Source organism: Paramisgurnus dabryanus, chromosome 3 (assembly GCF_030506205.2).
Source record: "Paramisgurnus dabryanus chromosome 3, PD_genome_1.1, whole genome shotgun sequence".
NCBI lineage: Eukaryota > Metazoa > Chordata > Actinopteri > Cypriniformes > Cobitidae > Paramisgurnus > Paramisgurnus dabryanus.
The window spans coordinates 30,345,475-30,362,376 of NC_133339.1; the positions used below are offsets into that span (position 1 = coordinate 30,345,475).

Here is a 16,902-nt window from a genome sequence, read left to right on the forward strand (position 1 = left end):
GTCCTAATTCTGAAATATAGCTTAGAAATGTGCTGCAATGGGACGTCCTTAAAGCAGAACAGGTGTTAACTAACAAACAACCCGTGTGAACTTTTCAGCCTAATGCTAGCTTCTTAGACATGCTGGGTAATGGACCCATCCAGAGCTGCACCTGACAGACATACTGAACAGACTTAGACATCATTGGGTGAACTTTCCCTTTAAGAGAAGGTGCAAGAAAGCGAAACAGAAAGAGACTTGGAGAGAACAGGAGAGGTGAGGGGGATGGTTGTTTTGTCAGTCGTCGGAAAATCTTCTTAGGCCTTTGAGGTTCTCTGCGGCCAAAACCAAAAGATTCGCGCTAACAGGAAACTCGAGCAGGTTCTCGATCTTCCTTTCACAAACCTCCATAGCTCCCTTCATCAATTAACACCTCTACAGAGACCTACAGTCTGTTCCCATCAAATTTTTTCCCTGTTCGTCCCTTTTTCCCTCATTTCAGAGAAACACTCCCTCGGTTTAGCAAAAGCACTGCCCTGTGTGTGTTTGTAGCCCTGTGTAGGGCCTCCTGGGCCTCTTTTGAAAAGGAAAGCTGGGTAGTCTTACAGTCCCCTGCTGCTCTCTCTATACCAGAGCTCAGTATTGCAAACTCAGAAGTCATCTTTGAGTTGACCTTAACATTTCTCCTACCATACACAGGCTGTTAAGGTGACCTGCTAAATCATTATGCAACATGTAATCCTAAATAATATTTTTTTATTACCATGCAAATTGTACGCAATGACTTACTAATGACTGAAAACACGGCTTTGCAGATCCACAACATAAACCTTTGAGTACAAAATTTTCGATTAAAAGGCTAAACGTGGAAGGAAAAGATGTGGATGCAGTGCATCTTCCGGTATGATTCAGGAGAGGATAGAGAGACATAAACCAAAGCCAAAACAGATTTCATCCAATTTAGGCAAACTTTGCAATAGCTCCACTACACCAAGATTAATTCAATTCAATTTGTTTGTCGTCACATACCCAATTATACATAAGGGTCAACTTGGAGTGAAATGTAAATCAGTTATCAGTCTGCACTAGTAATAAACAATTATAAAATAACAAACGAACAATAATAAAATATGTACGATAGAAAATAAAAACCAGAACCTAAGAGGCCGTCCACACGGAGACGGATCAAGAGTGGATAAATCTGAAACCGACACCCTTGTGTCTTCGTGTGTACAGCGAATCTGTATATGTTACCCTTTTTCTCTAAAACCAATGAATTGGCGACAGGGGGTTTCACACTGCATAACTTTACCATAGGAAGAATCGCCGGCAGCATTGTCCCGGTCCACAAACTATGTCTCGCAACCAAAAGCATGCAAGAAGTGACAGGGAAACAACGCAAGGTCACGTGTGCAAGACCGGAGTTCTCACGTGAATTGCATGTGTGCTCATTTGCAGTGAAAAGAAGTAAAAGAAAAAAAAGATTAAGAAGTAGGAAATGGTTGGGGAAAGACTCCACCCCGAACTTCCAGATGCCCTGTATGTTGCTCTCTCATTGGCTGTAGGTCATCGCCGATGTTATTTTCAGTAAGAACACATTTCACATGGATTATTTTGAATCGCCAACAGGTTTAAATATCTAGCATGCCAAATATCACATGGGTGTTGGTGACTCGTCTGCGATTCTCTCAGATCGCGTCTTTGTGATTGTCACTTGCGTGAACGAGCACCGATTTGCCTGTGATTTCTTGCCTTTGTTGCAGATTTCTCAAAACCTGTCGGCGAGTCAAATTGGGACTAAAAATGTGCAGTCTGAACTCGACATAACGGAAAATTAGGGATGCTCCGATTGATCGGCCACAGATGGGTATCGGCCGATAACGGCATTAAATGACTCTAGAATGAGGCTGCAGTTAGAGATAATTTTTACGCAGTGCGAGCATTTTTATAACCCATCAACAAATCAGTGATCGGTATCGGCCTGCAAAAATCCTGATCGGAGCATCCCTACAAAAAACCACAGAAAAATGTTTAAGTTTACTTATCATCGGCTATTTCTTTCTGGAGAAACCACGTGCGTATCTGATCTGATCATGAACTTGCACATGACACACGCTGTTCTATGAAGCTGGCTATTGATCTCTGTTTTAGCACAGATAGTGAGTGAGGAGCTCCATGATCTCTGCATTATTCCAGTTTGCACACATTTCTTGTCGTGAATGTTAATCCGTATATAAATCCTATGTAAAAGAGCTGAAATGTAACTTGTTGCGATGCCACACTATGGCACACCTCTTAAGCCATTGTTTTTGCCATTTGTTAACACCATAAACATTTCTTGAGACAACTTTGTGTGGATGTGGCCTAAATAAAAACGCTCTCTGAATAAGAATGGGAATCTAAATAAAAAGAATAAAGAACCTGCAGTTTGACTCGTACAAAGATATACAAATTCAGAAGATGAAAGTGCAATAGAGAGACAAAGAGAGAGCTTTGCATCTCAGTTTTCCAGAATATTCTACAAGGGAAGTTCCCCTTGTGTCTAAAGCCACTAAAAGAATAAGTTCAGAGCTAAAATATTTCCGCACAAAGCAGGTCAGCATTCCCTCCAGAGTCTGGTGTTTGAGAGCTTCAGCATTAGCAGATGCTCTAATGAGATTTACGACCATCTATCCTTAACATGACATAAAGCCCTCTCCCATCTGCCCTACGACAGCTCTGTTGCAGCTCTTAAAGAGACTCTGCTGTCTGAGGTTTACTGCCTCATACCTCAGCCTATCTTAATGAAGAGGGCGTAACCCGTTCCTCAGTGAGCAAGGAGTCCAGATCCAACCACGTCAGCACACACCCCCTGATCTCAGTGTCTTAACTGTGTTGTTAACTTACTTGCTCTCTTTATAATCTTTCTGTCTTGGGTTTGCTTTTTTTAAAAGTCAATGATGTTAGACACCAAGTTAGTCTAGGTCCAAAATAAGTTTTTGCCACCACTGCTAATGGTGAATTAAAACAACCATAAATACATTTCAAATTATATGTTTCAAATTATTGATAAAATGATTTCTTATGAAGCCTAAACTATAATTGCCTTTATTTTTAGTAGTAGTGACTGATGCATTTAGTTATACATGTTTTACACAAACAGCATTAAGTCTGCAATTGACATTAACTTGAATCAACGAGTTGCTGACTTTTTTGAAAGGTAGGCTGCTACACATCGAGGCTGTTTACACTTGGCATTAACATGCGTTTTCATCGATCGGATCACAAGTGGACGACGTTAATGCGAAGTGTAAACGGTGTTCAAAAAGTTTTGAGCTCGTCCACTTTCGTCAGAGGTAGTCGAAAACCCTTTCGATCGGATTGCTTTTGTAGCGTAAATGCACATGTGGTTGAATGTGTTCGAACAGCCACACGCGACGGCCTTCCTTCTGCCCATTTATCTAATCTGAGGTACTAAACTCAAGTTTTACGTCTTTTCTGACTTCTGGCGTGAACACACGGTAAACAGTGCTATTTTTAGCCTTTCATTGATAAAACTAAAGCGTCTGATCTCCGTAGTTTCGTTTTGAAAGCGTGTGGAAGTTGCGCGATCCTATTTTTTCAATTGCGCTGACAATTCAGAGAAAGCTCTAACATATACACGTACAAAACACTGTGCAGCATGTTTACTTGCTAAACAAGCAGTGGAGTCTGACATAATATTAGTTTGCGTCCATATAAACTCATAATTACTCCCGCTCGCGTTTGAATGACAGCAGAGAGACTCGCCCACCATCTCACAGACCACCCCCTCACAGTATTCAGGACAGAAGCGGTCGAAAGTGGACAAAAGAGACGGATTTAAATACCAGGTGTAAACGTAATGTGTCTCTCTCGTCCACTTGTGATCCGATCGATGAAAACACATCTTAATACCAAGTGTAAACAGCCCTAATGAGTCCCTAAAGTTAAGTTGTACTCGCATTTGGCAAATGTTCATTTGGAACACAACACAAACTTCTAAATCCGTCAGGGGTCACCAAAGATGGTCGGTCCATCACTCCCAACTGTTGCCTTTATATGTTTTTTGTGCCAGTCATTCATTCACTCCACACAAATAATGGTACTGATCCAACGTGCTGAAACTGGCACTATAGCAAATGGTATTATGTCACCCACCCCTGCAGTGACACACACTGTGCTGAACTAAGATGAATACACAGTCACACAGTAAGTGCAGTTATCTGCACTGGAGAGTAAACCAGATCATTCTGTCTATTGACTGACTTCTGTGGCCATAAATACTGATTCAAGTAATAGCTTGGCTTAGACAAGTCAAAGTTGACAGACTCCTCACCTTTACTGATATGTTTGCTCCCTTAATTTAAGTATATATATACAGTTCACAACAGTACATGCAACAAGCTTTGGCACACTGTCTGTAAACATTTTTGCATGCATGAAACCTTTAAGAAATAAATAATGGAAAGGGAATCATAACCGACCTTTGGTTTTCTGTTCAGCAGCCTGCAAAAGAAAAACAAAATTAAAATGGAGATAAACATAGAAAAAGTTTTTTAACAATGGATATTTTGCTGTCCTGAAAAGTTTCTTACAAAAGTTAACTTTATATTGACAATGAATTGAAAATCGTAATAAATAAATAAAATCGTATATGATGTATGCTTAAAAATAGCATGCCCAGTTCAACTTATGCAGGTAGTGTTTAAGATGTGAGTGAGCAACATATTAATTTTGTTAATTATTTATTTATTAAATTTACATTTTATATTTATGTGACTTACAGTGCATAACAAGGTATACGTTTTTTTATATCAGTATGCGTTCGAACCCATGCCCTTTTGTACTACTTATGCAATGCTTTACCACTGAGATATACAGCAGAACACACTATATATTAGACTTATAGACTGTCTAATATACTATTTCAACTCCACATCGTCTGTATTAAACTTAATGATTGACCAGATAATTGATTGTTAATTTTAATGACAACTGACTATAAAAGCTGCTACAGATAGACATCTATCCTATACACGCTGCGTTTACACAGATCTTGGCTGGACGTTATAAAGGCCATTTCAGTTTGACATTCGCAGTTACGAGCCTGTAAAGATCTCAGAGGCTTACGACAGACCCAGTGAGGTGTCTGTTAAGCAGCTTTTATAAGGACGCAAGCAAAACATTCAAAGTGGATGCTTGTGGGTCGGAGAAAAAAAAAAATGCTAACCTTTTTCTGAGCAGCTTCCTTCTTTTTCTTTTCGTCTTGCTTTTTCTTTTTCTTTTCTTCCATCAAATGGTTCTCCTCTTCTGTCTCCTGTTTTGTCCCAAGGCTATAAAAGAGCATAAGCTGTCAGTAATCTTGGTCCCTGTATGAATCAAATACAGCTAAACACAGCCAAATGACTAAGTATCTCCGAGCCAAGGCATATGTAACATTTCTCATCTATTACAGCTTTACCCAATAAGACAAAGCATTACATACCAAGGCATTATACAAAAACAATAAAACAACAAAATGTCATACGTACACTAATTTTAAGGATTAATGCATTTTATAGGACATCTGGTATTTAACTGCATCCAAACAAAGGGATGACTTTAAGTTCTTCTCTATTAGTCTGTAGTTTCAAAAAGTGTCTGTCATTAATAGAAAACTCGTCCACTCATATTTGCTTGATAAGTTTTAATATTCATATAGTTAAAGGCGGAGTCCACGATGTTTGAAAAACGGTTTGGAAAAGGAGACGGGCCGACTACCAAAACACACTTATAGCCAATCAAATCAAATCAAATGCCGGGTTGCGTATGTGTGGGGCGGGTCTATCAACAGAAGGTCCAGATTCTATTGGGGTAGGGGCGTGTTTGTTTAGGCGATTTCAAATATCAACACTGGCTTTCAAACATCATGGACTCCGCCTTTAAACGCATTAATGTCATAGAAATGAAATAGCAAAGTGCAATGCATTTATAAACCAATGCTCTCAGATTATGAATTAATGTATTATTTGTTTATTTATTTAATTGAAATATGAAGATGATATTTTTTCAAAGGTCATACAATTTATCAGATATTTGAAGATTATGATTTAATGTGACTGCAGAACACTCATTTGATAGTCTATAGTGTTAGTTCCAGTCCTGATTCTGACCAATAGCAGTGCTTTATTAAAGGAATATTCCATTTTCTTAAAAGAAAAATCCAGATAATTTACTCACCGCCATGTCATCCAAAATGTTGATGTCTTTCTTTGTTCAATCAAGAAGAAAAAATGTTTTTTGAGGAAAACATTGCAGGATTTTTCTCATTTAAATGGACTTTAATAGAGCCCAACACTTAATACTTAACTCAACACTTAACAGTTTTTTTCAACGGAGTTTCAAAGGACTCTAAATGATCCCAAACGAGGCATAAGAGTCTTATCTAGCAAAACGATTGTCACTTTTGACAATAAAAATAACAAATATACACTTTTAAATCACAACTTCTCATTTAAATCTGGTCGTGATGCGTCAGCGTGACCCGACGCAATACGTCATGACGTCAAGAGGACGAATGCGAAACTCCGCCACAGTGTTTACAAGTGTTGAGAACGAGGACTGTTCCTACGTTGTTGTATGTCAACTGATACTAATGAATGTCTTTGTGTCAGTTTATTGTTTACAATGGTCCGCAAATGTGCGTTTTATATATGTAACATGTGACCTCCCTACGTCACTACGCATTTACGTTAGGTCGCGCTGGACCGGATTTAGACGAGAAGTTGTGCTTTAAAAGTGTATATTTGTTATTTTTATTGTCAAAAATGACACTCGTTTTGCTAGATAAGACCCTTATGCCTGGTTTGGGATCATTTATAGTCCTTTGAAACTCCGTTGAAAAAAAACTGTTAAGTGTTGAGTTAAGTATTAAATGTTGGGCTCTATTAAAGTCCATTAAAATGAGAAAAATCCTGCAATGTTTTCCTCAAAAAACATAATTTCTTCTCGACTGAACAAAGAAAGACATCAACATTTTGGATTACATGGTGGTGAGTAAATTATCTGGATTTTTCTTTTAAGAAAATGGAATATTCCTTTAACAATTAAGCCCAACTATTCTGGGAATCACTGCACAGCACCCATAGCAATGTAGACATATGTGAAACTTTCTGTTTCTGTCCACAGTCACAGTCGTTCAGGGACTATTTTTTTCCAGCAGTGATTTTATTACCTGCATTAATACATATGTTTTCGCATTTGTACTATCAGTATTCGCATTGTGCCTAACAATGCCCTTAAGCCGTGACTTATTCACGATACAGCACCGTCTCTTGTGCCTTACTGCTTACACATTACCCATAAAATAAGGCCAAATTCAGCAAAGGAATTAATTATACACAGAAGGAAAGAGCACAAATGCATTATATTTAAGAATAAGACATTACAATACAACCAATGTTTACTTTACAAAAGTATTATTTTTGAAAATAAAACATGATAATTCTTGACAAAGTGATAACATTAGCTACTTTTTTTAAAGATTAAAATTAAGTCTGGTTTATATAATATAATACTAAGATTGGACCACAGAAATAAATACATTTGAAAAAGCCACGCCATCCTTATGTGTTGGGTAAAATGCCAAAAAAAAAACTAAAATAGATGAACTTATCCCACCAACTCATTTATTACATAATACATGCCATGCCTAAAGCTAAAATAAACCAGAATCTCTAATTTGAACCAGAATCGCTAATTTAAACCAGGCCTTGCTAAAAAATAATTCAACATTGTCCAGTTTAAATTAAAAAGCCATCAGTGAATAGTTTTGTAGTATTTTTAGGTTTATTTTAATGAAAAAAGAACACTGAAAAAATTATATTTTAAAAAGGTGTACTTACTTAGATGGTCAGTTGTTTAGGAATAAAAACATTAACTTTAACCTTTGTTCATTCCATTCTGCCTTGTTTAATAAACTTTTTAACTTTCAGTGGGAAACAGCTAGATAAACAAATACATCATGAACCACTAGTATCCAAGTCAGTGACGGAAACCTCACTATATCATATTTTACATCTGGGTGACAATACAATAATATTGTAATTTTTTGTGTTTAGTGTATAGATACTAAAATCTGTGACATATTGAAAATGTTTATTATTTAAGTGAACTGGACTTTCAATAAATGTATTGATTTCTGGCTTGAAAATACTGATACCATTTCGCAAATTAAAATATCACAATATCATACATTTTTATTTTCATTCCACCCAAGTAGATATGGTCCTGTCAACTAACAAAAGCATGTACACAACGAACAAAAATATATTATCCCACACAAGACTACTCTGAAACCTACCAATAACTAACACAAACAGGAGATCTATACCTTTGACAAATAGAGGAAAGTGTCAGATGCACAACCCACAACATAACCGCTTTCTTTACAGGTTTAATCTTTGTTTGTATGCAATGCCATCCAAATAACAGCCAGTGTGACGTACAGTAGGAAACAGTGGTGGGTGGAGGAGGTGGGACAAAACGAAGCAAGCTGAAGAGACTGTGGAGGTAGAGTGGAAGGGGGGCTAGATGCTCTCTGGGCACAAAGCCAAAAAATGTCAGAGCTGCAAGACAAACAAGAGCGCTGCGAGCCCTCGGGAATCCGCTGGCTAGCAACAGCAGCACACAGAGGAAGAAATCTGCAGCCCCTCCATCCGACACAATCGTGCTTTAGGAACCCATACTTCCGAGCCATTTGAGCTGACATGCCAGTAAACCGCTGGATAACAAAAATCTCCTCTAGACAAGCAGCCGCACACAACAGCTAGCGCAGACAAAACACGCTGTTAAAAAAAACTTTCAAGTCTGACTTCATTTCCGAGGGCGAATATAAACTGTGCGAGAAACAGTGAGGCGTGAATTCCAGACCGCATGTGTGCAGGCATCTTTGTAATCCAAACCGAAGAAAACTTTCTGCCAGGCTGAATGACAATGAAAAGAGTGAAAGGTGATTTTTCATATTGTTAGCTAGCAGCGGGCAAACAGCCTCTAAAAATAGCTTTGGTGGATTGACTCGGCTGTCACAGCGGTCCCAATGACTTTCATCTCCCTGCAAAGTCACTAATGAAAGCACTTTCACAAGCTCTACTCACAATTTATTGCCCTAATAGATCACACGAATGCCTTCCATAAAGACCCCTGTCATTATACTCAAATCACGCAGGTCTTTTGGCAATTGCACATTTGTCTCAATAAAATGCAAAATATCCAACAGTTCAGCAGACTAATGGACTTAGCATAAGAGGAAACTCGTGTAACGTGGGCTAAATTGAGAGTGATCAGTACGAAGGTTATTAGTGATGCATCAATGGGAAAAAGCGTGAGCTTGAACTTCAGCAGAATTACAATAAACCCTAAAAACAGCACTTGGCCTTTCGTTCTTGTGGTCTTGGGCTAAACATAGATAAAAGGAAATCTACTGAAATCTGAAACAACAATCCGTTCACACCTTAAGAATCAGAAACATCACACAAGTGTGGCAAGCCCCTGTCCACAATCAACAATGCAACTTTCAGGCATCAAGATGGATGGCTTTTATCAATCTGGCACACAACATTGTGTTTAAATATACCAGATTGATATACGTTGTATGCTTTGTTTGAACAAGAGCAAGCAGCAAGATTAGCTCATCAAATATACAGTATACCTTTATGGCTACTGAACCTTTAAAGGGGAAGTCCAATCTAGACATTTTAGCCTGTTTATCACGGGTAATTTATGTCCACTTTGCATTATACATGAGGAAAAATAAATAAATTTGCACGATTTCGATTATTAGATTGATAGTGTGTTGAAGCGGAATTTTCGTAACGGTCTTTAATGGACACAATTAACCAGAATGCACTGCGCGAAACTGATTCATTAGCTCCACCCACTAACCACTGTTCGATGCAGTCGTCAGGTTTGTTTGACTTCATGCGGCGCCGCAGGAACCGACAGCTGGATGACGTCATCCCGCTGTCGATTCTTGCAACGCCACATGAAGTTGAACAAGCCTAATAACTTCTTTTACCGCTCAACTAGCTCTCAAATCAACTCAAGTCAACTTGAAGTTAGCCGGCAGACGAACCCATCCAAAGAGTAACTCCGCTTTAACCGTCTCTGAGGGGGAAATCACCAAAGCCCTCGATAAAAGATGACTAGAACCTGTGCAGTATGTGGATGTAAGGACAACAAATTCAGGCCACCGGGAGTTTTTATTGTTGACATCAACGCGACCCTCAGCTGACCCACCACTACACTACTTTGAATATGCAGCCAGCACTTTCGTCAGGAAGATTTTGAGTACTGTTTTCAGCCCAGTTTTTCCGCGGACTCAGGTAATGTAAAATTGTTAAAATATCTAAAACATAATTTGGCTTAGTTGTTGCTTGTTTTGTGTAACTACGGTAAACATACTACGTAGAAAGTTATTATCATGTTGTTGTTATTATAAACACGAGCAAAGCAAGCTAACGTTAGCTCCTGTGCAGCTGTCAATCAAAAACGTTATCATCTACTGTCAATCATCTCGCCTCAAGACCCGCCTTCATTTAGAACATTCAGAATTAATGTAGTCGTGCATTTTTCTTCCGGTGATTTGATGACGCGTCAAATCACCGTTACTGTAGCAGTTAAAAGCTTTAATTTTTTATATGGAGTTAGTACATTTGATGGCAGCACAATCAACTACATATATGGCATGAAATATAGTGTTGGAGCATAATGTAGTTTTAGGGTGGACTTCCGCTTTAAACCTAAACAGTATATCAAGTTTTAAACTATACTCCGTAAGTAAGACCCATTCTCCTTTACATCAACTTAGAGCTGTCGTTTTGCATGCAAATAAGCAGGTTAAATGTGGCAATCCAAGAATAAATCATGGCTTTTTCAAAAAGGTTAATGAATTCAGAGAACGGCTTTAGTGTGTCATTGCAGTATGGGAATCTTGGGCCCTTTGGACCACAGTTTACAACAAACTCTAAAAGAATGTAAACCTTATGCCAAAAACGCAATTCGAGGGCTAAAAATCTTCTTAAATCTAACAGGAGAGGAATGCAAACTCAAAATCAATACATACACAATCAAAACACAAAGAGTTCATTACAGCTTTCTATGAGTAAATAAAAACCTAATCTTATTCCTGAGGAGGACAACCGGCCCTATTATGATTATCTATCATGATAAACCAGTTTAATGAGGGTCAGAGGGACACAGAGCTTGTTGACACAGACATTTAAAGATTAACATTAATCTAAATGAAGTGAAGTGAAAGTTGTTAGTTTCTTGTGTCCAAATAAATAAAATGATGTGTGTTATTGATGAACCATGAGACTCATTCAATATCAGAGCAACATTGTTTGTGTGCACTGAACAATCTATTAAAGACAGTCAAAACCAAATGTGTATAATAGATTAGTCTCATTATATAGACTACAACCAACAGCTGTCTATAATCCTTACACTGAAGAAGAATTATTAACTAACTTATGATATTATGGAATACAATTTGTAGAATCGTAATAAATAAATTTGTGATGTCCGGCAATCTACTTCATTTTTGTCTTTCCAAATGTTTACTTGACTATTCTTCAAAAAAATCTCATAGTTAATAGTTCTAATATAATTAGAATACATCCACTTTTTTGTGGTCTCTGTGGTCTCGCCAAATTTAACTATGGTTACTACACAGGAACTGAGGTCAAGTTTCATAAAGGATCACACTTCAGAATCAGTCCAATCCAATAACCAACAGCTACATACATCTAAATATAAAACCACGTGGTGCAAATCCCCAGCCACAGCTTATGTTGGTAAGGATACATCAGAACGAGCTGAGAGGGGCAATGTGACCTAAGTTTTATGGTAATCTGAGCATTAAGTGGCCTCTTTTTCACTTCTAGAGAACACACTGCCCTTTCAAAGGTCTTGCACAGGGGCCCCTGACCCAGTGAGGGATGCAAAAGCTCTCCCTGCCAAATTAGCAACTGCACCACATGAACAGTTACGGGCAGAGGACGTCTGACACTGGTGCCTTCCCAAGAAGTAAGCGGGTTACCAATATCCTGCATAGCCTAAAAGCTTTAATAATATAGCAGCTACTACAGTTATTGTTGCATTATAACTAACTGTGGCAACTTGATATTAAACTGCAATTAAAAATGCGATTGTTACCTAATGAGAGAAAAATTATTGCACTGTTTAAATTAGATATGCTAACTAATTATTAACTATTATTAGAATATTAATTAATTAATTAAACCTATAATTATACAGTAGTTATATCAGATTTTATCAAGCAATAGTTGCACGTAACTGATTTCTTCCAAATAAAAACTCGCGAGCTTAAGGAGAGAGTTAATGATCCGAGTTTTCTCTATATCGCCTACTTTGTTTCTGCAATTGCCCATGATAAGAAAGAAGCTAAGGCTCGAGTCGATATCGAGGCAGGATGTGGCACAGTACCAATCTGATTAATTTCAACCACCGAATTAAACACTAGGAATGGGTCTCAAATCGCACAGAGTAGAAAACATTGTAAGCATCTTACGCGCCTTCCTAGATGCAAAGGACATGACGGGACTCCCTTAAAATACAGAACACGTCTTTCAAGCGTCAGGTCTTTAAATCCAGAAGTCTACAGACTGCATATCGCTCACGTTGTCATAAACATTCAACCTGCTCACCGAAATCTTAAAATACACAAAACTTGCGCCTGTTTGGAAAATAAGGGCAATGTTCTTATTTGGGGGGGGGGGGGGTAAACATTTGCACACGAAAGCTATTTCTAGCCATCAAAACAGAATAAACGTGACAAAAACAACAACATAAAAACACCGACGCATAAACGGTCGTCTGCCAAACGTTAGGGTTTAGTTATTTTCCTCAGTCTGTGCACCCTCTCAATGTCACAGACCGTCAGAAACAAAACAGCACAAAAGACCAACATATAAAGACAATGCATGCTAAAATTAAACCCAAATATCCAACCGTTTCAAAATGTCACTTCTTACCTTTATTTCGCACACGAAACCAATGCAGTCTGCTGTTCAAATCGGATGCATGAGCTGCATGGTGGATGTTGTCGATACCCGTACTGATACAGTTCAGATGTATTCAGTCGCAGTCACTCTTGCAGTAAAGCTGCAATGGCGAGCCTGACTTTCCAGTTGAGGAATTCACCTCTCAATATGCAAGAATTTATCCGGAGGCCAAAAATATCTCTAAAAATGCCAGTGCAAACAGTGAAAAGGACGTTTTGCTCATCAGCTAGAAAGCTTAACGTTGATGATTTGTAACATTTCGGCGATTTTTCAAAGCAGCCACACACACACGCGCGCACACGGGCAGTTTGAGCTTCTATGAATGACGTTTTCACATCAAGAAAGTCACATATATACTGTATAAAGTGCGTAAAGGGAAAATTTTCAGCATGCTTTTAGTTCGCTAACACGCATGTAAACGAGTCCACGAGCAAGTGCTCCAGATGGATAGATGGTATGGGAATTCCAATACATCCATTTAAAATGATATTGCGCTGACACGAAGCGTTCACTGGATTTTCGTTCGCGGCGCTCCAGCAGCCATTTTGTTGAAACTGACAACAGCAGCTCAAGTCTCAGTAGAGTAAAACAGGAAGTGCCCCCGTACCCCAGCGGCATGTCACGTGACCTCAACTAACAAACAATCCAACCCCTCTGTTAAAAACGCTCCACCTTTTTTTCGTTGCCATGACAACGAGGGCCGAAGAATTACTTCCCTCCCCCAGCAACACGCACATTCATTACCGTATGCATCCAGCCACCCGTTCTGGCTTGCGTTTGATAAGGCCTTAATCAAGGTTCGTCAGCAACACTTTGAAACAAACACATTTAAAACAATGACATTTAAAGACCACTGCATTCCTTTAGAAAAGCGTGCATCTGTTTTACTTCAAAGTTGCCGTTTTATTTACACACTCACTTTCACCAGCAGGTGGCATAATTTCAACAAACCACAAGAATCAGTCTGAAAGTCATCTCTTAATTACATGAAACCTAATAGTTAAAAATATTAAAAGCCATATGCACATACAAGCATTCAATCCGATTACAACTTATTCAGTTATTGCTGACAAATCAAATAAAAAAGAGAAGAGAATGGGAGCTATGCAAACAAAACAGATTGAATACACATATATAACCATACCACAAACAAAAATAATATATGATACAGTGTGCTCTACACCCACATGAAAAATAATAAAGTATACTAGTAAAATGTATAAATACCACAGTATTTTTTTAACATGACTATAGTAAATACTAATATAATATACAACAGTTTAGTGGTTTTGAACCTTACTATTGTAAAAACTATATAGTATTTTTAATGTAGGGTTATTTGCAATTTAATCATTGTTACATATAAAATACAATGTCCAAATTACATTTGCATTTTTTATGCATGTGGCTGATGCTTTGTGTTCCCTGAGAGTCAAACCCACTTGCTAAACCATTTAAGTTACAGCAACACAGTTTACACTGCAATGAAAATAAATAAGGAACCCACTATTAAATTTGGGGTACTTATATGTTCATCCACACCACTTAGTATTTTGTAATATATTTACTAGAAATGATGATGAATTCAAAAATATTACTTTACAGATCATTTCCATATTTAATGCAACTTTACAGTCCGCGACACAACACCCTGTATTACCATGCATGACTTTCCAGAGGCAATCCCTTGTCCCGTGTGATCCTGAAATGTCTGTAATAAAGATGATCTGCACTCTAAAAAAACAAACGGTGCTATATAGCACCAAAACTGTTGCTTTGGATCGTAATCATAGAAGAACCGTTTTTAGTGCCATATAGCACCGGTGAAGCACCAGTGAAGCACCTGTTTAGAACCATAAAAGTGCTTTGTAGAACCATATGTGGTGCTATAGTGGTGCTATATGGCCCCTATATGGTTCTACACAGGTGCTTCACTGGTGCTTCACCGGTGCTATATGGCACTAAAAACGGTTCTTCTAGGATTACGATCCAAAGCAACAGTTTTGGTGCTATATAGCACCGTTTGTTTTTTTAGAGTGTGGGCATGCAAGTTTGGTCAATGATGAGCTACTGTTACAGCAAAACCAGGGGGCAATTTCAATTTCATCTGGGATCCCCACTCACCACAGTCCTGCTTACAGCTTTATCTCAGCATGGGATGAGGAAGACAAATATGATCAGAGAGCTGGCCAAACATTCGCTGAGCAATGAGCCAAAACCAGATCTCACTAAAGCCTCGTCTCTCTCTCTCTCTCACTTTCATTAACATTCATTCGCCAATGACACCCAGACTGCTTCTGTTGGCCAAATGAATACGAGGGGATGGCTGAGTCGCTTTAGGTAGTTAAAAGACAAGGGCTCGCCGATAAAGACGTGCTGACAGACCTTCAAGGGGCCAATTAAATAACAATCCGCCCTAATGTCATCTGCATATGGATTATGGCTGAGATATGTAACGTGGCGACAGAAGAAAAACGTGATTATGGAGTGCATTTAATGATGAAGTATGTGTAGAGGCATAAAGGATCAGCTTAGCAGGGGGACCTAATCACGGCTCGTGGCAATTAATCTCGCTTGTCGTGATAATTCTGCTCCATTATTCACAGCGTCACATCTTCTGCACAAGAGCAACATCATAGAGGGGCAACCCAGGCAAAAAATTATATCAACTTTTGCCTTTTGGGAGAAACTTACAACAATACTATGTGCATGCATTGGGAGCATGTGATGATTTACAGATCAATGACATGTATGCATGCCTCGTGGGTTGCAGGCCACGGTTATGGGTCGGGCCTCTCCGGGCTGGATTAATTTCCCTTGAGACCATTGTAATGGATAAGGGCAAGAGATGAAGCAGGACCAGACATCACAGGCAGCATCACAAATCACAATACTGATGTTGAAATTGGTATTTGTCTTCGACACAACTGTCACATCCAAGCAAGCCTATTGTTAAATCATGTCCAATGAATCCACATAAATGATACAAAACAGTGATGACAAGTCATTCATTATAACCCGGCCAACAGAAAGTCATTCAGCATATGCAGAATGACCATCATTCACAAAGTTTACTCCGTTTACTCTGAAAAACTTTTTAACACATAATACTTTATACATTTCACATCATGATGTTTACACAAGCACACACATACGCATTTGTTAACCAAGCATTAGACCATTGTGGTCTCCATGGCATTTCTGCGCAGTGCAGAGAGGTTAATCAGATTTACAGAACACAAGCATAAATGGCTGCCTTTATAGATTCAAATGAGCAATTAACTACAAGCAGCCTCTTTCACTTTCATTAGAAACCTGTGAATGAGCTGCTGTAATAGTTTTGATAAGAAGCCCATGTAGGCAATCACAGCTTTATTCTCTGAGCAAAAGCTGAGATAAGATGCACCTGCTTTCATTTGACATGAAAATAGCACTGTAACACTTCCACATACAGTTCATTGTAGGTTATATACTCAATATAGATTATATGTTTATATAAATAGAGCTGCTTATCCTGTGACATACAGTGAATATTTAAAAAGGTTTTAAAGATGCAAAAGTGAAGTGGAGGTTTTTGCTAAACAGCTTGCATGCACTGGAGGGTTTTTCAGCTATAAAGACAGTCAAATCAAACCACTGAAATAATAATTAATATGACATTCATACAGGGTTCCCACACTTTCCAGGTCAAATTCCCTCAAATTCAAGGAGTGAGAGCAAGGTTACATCGTATTACCTTTTAAGATACATTGTTACAGTTCCCTTTCGCAGGAACTCGCTTTGAGTCACTTTGGTGACGCCTCCAGGGGTAAGTGGTGCGTCTGAATGCGTATATTAAATTTAAACAATAGTGAGGCTT

At 38.5% G+C, this 16,902-nt stretch overlaps 1 protein-coding gene across 3 annotated transcripts in view; it reads right to left on the minus strand.

Moving 5' to 3' along the window:
* The window catches only part of tnrc6c1 (trinucleotide repeat containing adaptor 6C1), a 51,414-nt gene extending 37,792 nt beyond the window's left edge, over positions 1–13,622 (minus strand). For all 3 annotated transcript variants that reach the window (XM_065276101.2, XM_065276093.2, XM_065276085.2), the window contains exons 1-3: positions 13,014–13,622; positions 5,210–5,312; positions 4,464–4,485 (exon numbers count right to left, since the gene is read on the minus strand). In XM_065276101.2, the coding sequence (XP_065132173.1) occupies positions 4,464–4,485; positions 5,210–5,272 (85 nt within the window). In that variant the 5' untranslated portion in view covers positions 5,273–5,312; positions 13,014–13,622. The remainder of the gene's footprint in view (positions 1–4,463; positions 4,486–5,209; positions 5,313–13,013) is intronic.
* Between the last annotated feature and the right edge of the window lie 3,280 nt (positions 13,623–16,902).